General features: G+C 12.9%; 1 protein-coding gene across 1 annotated transcript; it reads right to left on the bottom strand.

The window, feature by feature from the left end:
- Positions 1-3,793: 3,793 nt before the first annotated feature.
- On the bottom strand, positions 3,794-5,073 carry LOC139997760 (cytochrome b-like). Its single transcript, XM_072021713.1, is given in 1 exon segment — positions 3,794-5,073. A coding segment is annotated over 1 exon segment (1,122 nt). The 5' UTR covers positions 4,952-5,073; the 3' UTR covers positions 3,794-3,829.
- Positions 5,074-6,199: the final 1,126 nt, after the last annotated feature.

Below are 6,199 nucleotides of genomic sequence, written 5' to 3'. Positions count from 1 at the left end.
GTTGAAGGTTAGGACAATGTTTGAGAGTACTGAATTTTTAAATTAAATATGTATAAGAATATTAATGGTAAATTATTAAAATAAAAGATAAATATATGAATTTTTTTATTTTTAATTATTTTGGAGCATATTTATTAGTTGATTTAATCTTTATTACGTTATATGGCTAATAAATTGTTGAAGGTTAGGACAATGTTTGAGAGTACTGAATTTTTAAATTAAATATGTATAAGAATATTAATGGTAAATTATTAAAATAAAAGATAATAAATTAATTATTTAAATTTAAGAAAGTTTATTGTAATAAATTTTAAATTTTTAAATGAATAATAATTACAAAAGAGAGAGAGGGTTGTAAAAGTATTCATTTAAGTTCGTTTAAAATTTAATGGTTTAAATTATTTTTAAATTTTTATTTATAGAAGAGAGGGCTATAAATAAAAATTTATAATATATATATATGAATATTAAATATAATTTAATTATAATTTTATATTATATTTGATGTAATTATGCATATTAAATTTTGATTTTAAAAGAATTAGTTAATTTAATAATATAAATAAATTTTATGATGATTTATTAATTAATTATATTTTAATATTTATATAAAATAATTTGATATTAAATATATATATATAATTTAATAATTAAATTTAATATATTTAATGAAAGTTAAATTTAGATAAAAATTTAAATAAAGATTAATTTAGTGCCAGCAATAGCGGTTAAACTTAATTTATAAATTAATTTTATTAATTAATATGTATTTATTATAAATTTATAATTTAATTAAATTTATAAATTTTAGGTGAAATTTAATTTAAAAATATATTAAATTTTTTTTATTTATTAAAATAATAAAATAAATTAATAAACTAGGATTAGATACCCTATTATATAAGATAATAGAATTAATTTACTAATAAATGTAAAATCATTAAAATTAAATTATATGGCGGCTTTTCATTCTTATTAGAGAAACTTGTAGTTTAATTTGATAGTCCACGATAAGATTTACTTAAATTATTTATATTTATATATTGTTGTATATTTTTATATAAAATTATTTAAAATAAATATTTAATTTAGAATAATTAATCAAATCAAAATGTAGTATATTTAAGGATTTATGAGTTATAATAAATTATATTTTTGAATAATTAATTTTAATATTAGTTTGAAAGAGGATTTAAAAGTAAATTTAATAAATTAATTAAATTGAAATTAGTTTTGAAAAGTGTACAAATTGCCCGTCAATTTCATTAAAATGGAATAAGTCGTAACATAGTAAAAGTATTGGAAAATGTTTTTAGTTAAAATTTTAGTTTAATATAAAATATTTCATTTACAATGAAAAGTTTAATTAATTTATAAAATTAAAATTTTATTTAATAAAATAAATTTTAAATTTTAGATTTTATTTTAATTAATTATATTATTTAAAGTTTTATAAATATTTTTTATTTTAGTAAAAATTTTGAATCAATTATTTTATTAATAGATTAAGTAATGTAAATGAATTTTATTAAAATTAAATAAGTAAAATATAATTTGTACCTTTTGTATCAGGGTTAATTAATATAATTTAATAATTTTAATATTCTCGAAAAAAAAAGAGTTAAATATATAAATATATTATTATAATAAAAATAATTTAAATATATATTTAGAAATTATATGTTATTCGAATTTTTTTATATCTAGTTTTTTTTGAAATAAATTTAATTTATATATAATTATTATAAGAAATTTATTTTAAAAATTTTTTTATATTTTTATATAAAAAATTTAAGGGATAATCTTTAAATTTAAATATATAATAATTTTAATTTTATTATTATTTTAATTATATTAGTTTAAAAATAACTTTTATTAATAAATATTTAATAATTTAATTTTTTATTTTAAAAATTTATTTATAAATTTAATATTAGTATTTAATATATTTTTATTAGAAAAAAATAATTTTTAATTTATTTAAATTAATTATAATGATTAAATTAGTAATATTTTTGTAATAATTAATAAATATTTAATATATATATATAAGGAATTAGGCAAATTTAATATATCCACCTGTTTATCAAAAACATCGCTTATTGAAAATAATTTTAAGTCGATCTGCCCAATGATTTTAATTAAATGGCTGCAGTATAATTAACTGTACAAAGGTAGCATAATCAATTGTTTTTTAATTGAAAACTAGAATGAAAGAATTAATGAGATATATACTGTCTCATATATATTTAATGAATTTAAATTTTTAGTAAAAATGCTTAAATAATTTTATGGGACGATAAGACCCTATAGAATTTTATATTAATATTTAATTAATTATTTAATAAAAATATTAATATTTAATTGGGAGGATTGATAAATTTAAAAAACTTTATATTAAAAATAAACTTTGATTTTAGAATCTATTTTTGATCTTTTATTATAAATCAAAAGAATAAATTACCTTAGGGATAACAGCGTTATATCTTTTTAAAGATCATATTAATAAAGATGTTTGCGACCTCGATGTTGAATTAAGATAAATTTTAAATGGAGAAGTTTAAAAATTAAGTCTGTTCGACTTTTAAAATCTTACATGATTTGAGTTCAAATCGACGTAAGTCAGATTGGTTTCTATCTATAAAATTTAATAAATTATTTGTACGAAAGGACTATAATTTATAATTAAATTATTATAAATTAACTAATAAATATTTAATTAATTATATTAGCATATTAGTGCATTAAATTTAGAATTTAATTAAATTATAGAAAAATTATAATATATAATAATTATAATAATTATAAATTATTTAATTTTTATTTTAATAATTTTAATTAGAGTAGCTTTTTTAACTTTATTTGAACGTAAAATATTAAGATATATACAATTACGAAAAGGACCTAATAAAGTAGGATTTAAAGGACTTTTACAACCTTTTAGAGATGCATTAAAATTATTAATAAAAGAATTTTTTTTTCTTAATTTTATAAATTCATATCTTATTAGTCCAATAATTATATTTTTTTTATCAATAATATTATGATTAAGATATCCTTGAATTAATAAATTTTATTATATAGATAATAGAATTATTTATTTAATATTAATTTTAAGATTAATAGTTTATCCAATTATATTAATTGGTTGAGTTTCTTTATGTAATTATTCAATTTTAGGTTCATTACGGGCAATTTCTCAAATGATTTCTTTTGAAATTTTATTATTTTTAATATTTTTTATATTAATAATAATAATTGAAAGATATTCTTTAAATAGATTTATCAATTTTCAATTAAATATAAAATTTATAATTTTAATATATCCTTTATATATTATTTTTTTTATTAGAATACTAATTGATTTAAATCGAGTTCCATTTGATTTAATTGAAGGAGAATCTGAATTAGTTTCAGGATTTAATATTGAATATTTTAGAAGATTATTTGTTTTAATTTTTTTATCTGAATATATAAATATTATATTTATAAGTATATTAATAACTATTATATTTTATGGGTTAATAAATTGATCAATTAATTTTATTTTTATATATTTAATTCATATAATTATTTTAATTATAATTCGTGGGGTTTTGCCTCGAATCCGATATGACAAGTTAATAAATATATGTTGAATTGAATTATTAGTTTTAATTTTATTTTATTCATTTTATATTTATTTGATTAAAGAATTATTTTTAATAATTTAATATTTTTAAAGTTAATAGAAAATTTTATTTCTATATTTATGTTTTCAAAACATATACTATTCAAGTTCATTAACTAATAAAATTTAAATATAATTATTATTTTTTAATAATAAATCTCAAATATTATTAATATAAAATGAAAGAATTAAATAAAAAAAATATATAAAAGTAAAAATTTGATTTAAATTTATATATGGATATTCAATTATTTGTCTTCCTAATCAAGTTAATATAATAAAAATATTAATAAATCATCAATATATAATTTTATTTATAAAATAAAATTTATTATTTTTTAAATTATTTAAATTAATTAATGGAATTAAATATAGAATAAAAATTGAAAAAAATAATATAATTACTCCTCCTAATTTATTAGGAATAACTCGTAAAATTGAATATGCAAATAAAAAATATCATTCTGGTTTAATATGAACTGGGGTAATTATTGGATTTGCTATTTTAAAATTATCTGGATCTCCTAATATATATGGAAATTGAAGATTAATAATTATAAATAATATAAATACTAAAATAATTGTAATTATATCTTTAATTGTAAAATATGGATGAAAATTAATTTTATAAATATTTATTTTAGAATGAATAGGATTTGAAGATCCTGTAATATGTAAAATTATTAAATGAATAAAAACTATTAAAAGAATAATAAATGGTAAAATAAAATGAAATGAATAAAATCGATTTAATGTATCATTATTAATTGAAAATCCTCCTCAGATTCATTCAACTATAAATTGCCCAATATAAGGAATTGCTGAAATTAAATTTGTAATTACTATTGCTCCTCAAAATGATATTTGACCTCATGGAAGAACATATCCTAAAAATGCAGTTGCTATTGATAAAAATAAAATTGATACACCAATTATTCAAACTTGTAATAATTTAAATGAATAATAAAATATATTTCGTGCAATATGTAAATATATAATTAAAAAATAAAATGAAGCACCATTTATATGAATTAAACGAATTAATCAACCTGAATTTATATCTTTTATAATGTTAGAAATTCTGTAAAATGCAATATTGATATTTGGACAATAATGTATAGAAAGAAATAATCCTGAAATAATTTGAATTATTAGAAATATTCCTAAAATCGATCCAAAATTTCAAAAATAATTAATATTAATTGGTGTTGGTAAATTAATAAATGATATTGGTAAATTTATTAAATTTATTTTATAAATTATTGGAATTATTTTTTTCATTTTTTTGTTCGTAAATTTTTATTTTCAATAAAACAAATTTTTGTTATAATAAATAATATAATAATTAAAAAAATAATAAATATTAATAAAATAAAATAATTAGGATTTAAATATAGTTTTTTAATAATATTAATTTTGTTATTTTTTACAAAATTAAAATTATAATTTTTTATAATAAATTTATTTAATTGTTTTATTTGAATTATAATAAATATAATTAAAAATAAATTTAAAAAAATTAAATTTAAAAAATTATTTTTTTTTGTTAAATTATTAATTAAACAAATAAAATAAGAAAATAAAATTAAAATTCCTCTAATAAAAATAATAATTAAAATAAATAAATTTAATGAAATATTTTGTTTTAAAATTAAAATATTAATTATTATTAAAATTACATAAAAAATTAAATATATTAGTTGTTTTAAAGGTGAAATAAAAATATTTATAAATATATAATTTAAAATTAATATTAAATTTATGTAAAAATTTGTAAATAAAATAATATTAAAAATAATTAAAATTTTCATTTTAAAAATTAACCAAAAAATAGTTTAAATAAAATTATAATTTTGGGAATTATAGATATTTATGAAAATTAAATTTTTTTGAAATTTTTAAATTTTTGTTATATTAATTAATTTTAAAATTTTAATTTACAAAATTAATGTTTTTAGTTAAACTATATAACATATTAATTATTAATTAATTTCAATTTTTTTGATTGTTAATTTAATTATTTTTATATTATTTATTATAATAAATTATTTTGTTTATTTTTTAAATTTTTTAATTGGAATGGAATATTTAATTATAATGATTTTATTTAATATAATTTCAATTAATTATAATAATTGAATTTTTTTAATTTATTTAATTTATTCAGTTTGTGAAGGAGTTTTAGGATTATCATTAATAGTTAGAATAAATTATGAATATGGTCATCAAAAAATTAATTTTATTAATTTATATTAAAAATGATTGAAATTTTTATTTTTTTTTATATAATTTTTTTTATAAAATTTTTAGATTTTATAATTTTAAGAAATATAATATTTTTAATAAGTTTTATTTATTTAATAAATTTAAGATGAATTAAATGAATTTATATTTTTAGAAATTTAGGAATTAATTATTATTCAAATTATTTAATTTTAATAATATTTTGAATTTTTAGATTAATTTTTTTAAATTTAAAAGAATATACAAAAAAATGTTTAATAATAAATTTTATTTTAATATTACTAA

Source organism: Bombus fervidus, unplaced genomic scaffold, assembly GCF_041682495.2.
Source record: "Bombus fervidus isolate BK054 unplaced genomic scaffold, iyBomFerv1 scaffold0172, whole genome shotgun sequence".
NCBI classification, from domain to species: domain Eukaryota; kingdom Metazoa; phylum Arthropoda; class Insecta; order Hymenoptera; family Apidae; genus Bombus; species Bombus fervidus.
This window is presented reverse-complemented; position numbering and strand designations above follow the sequence as displayed.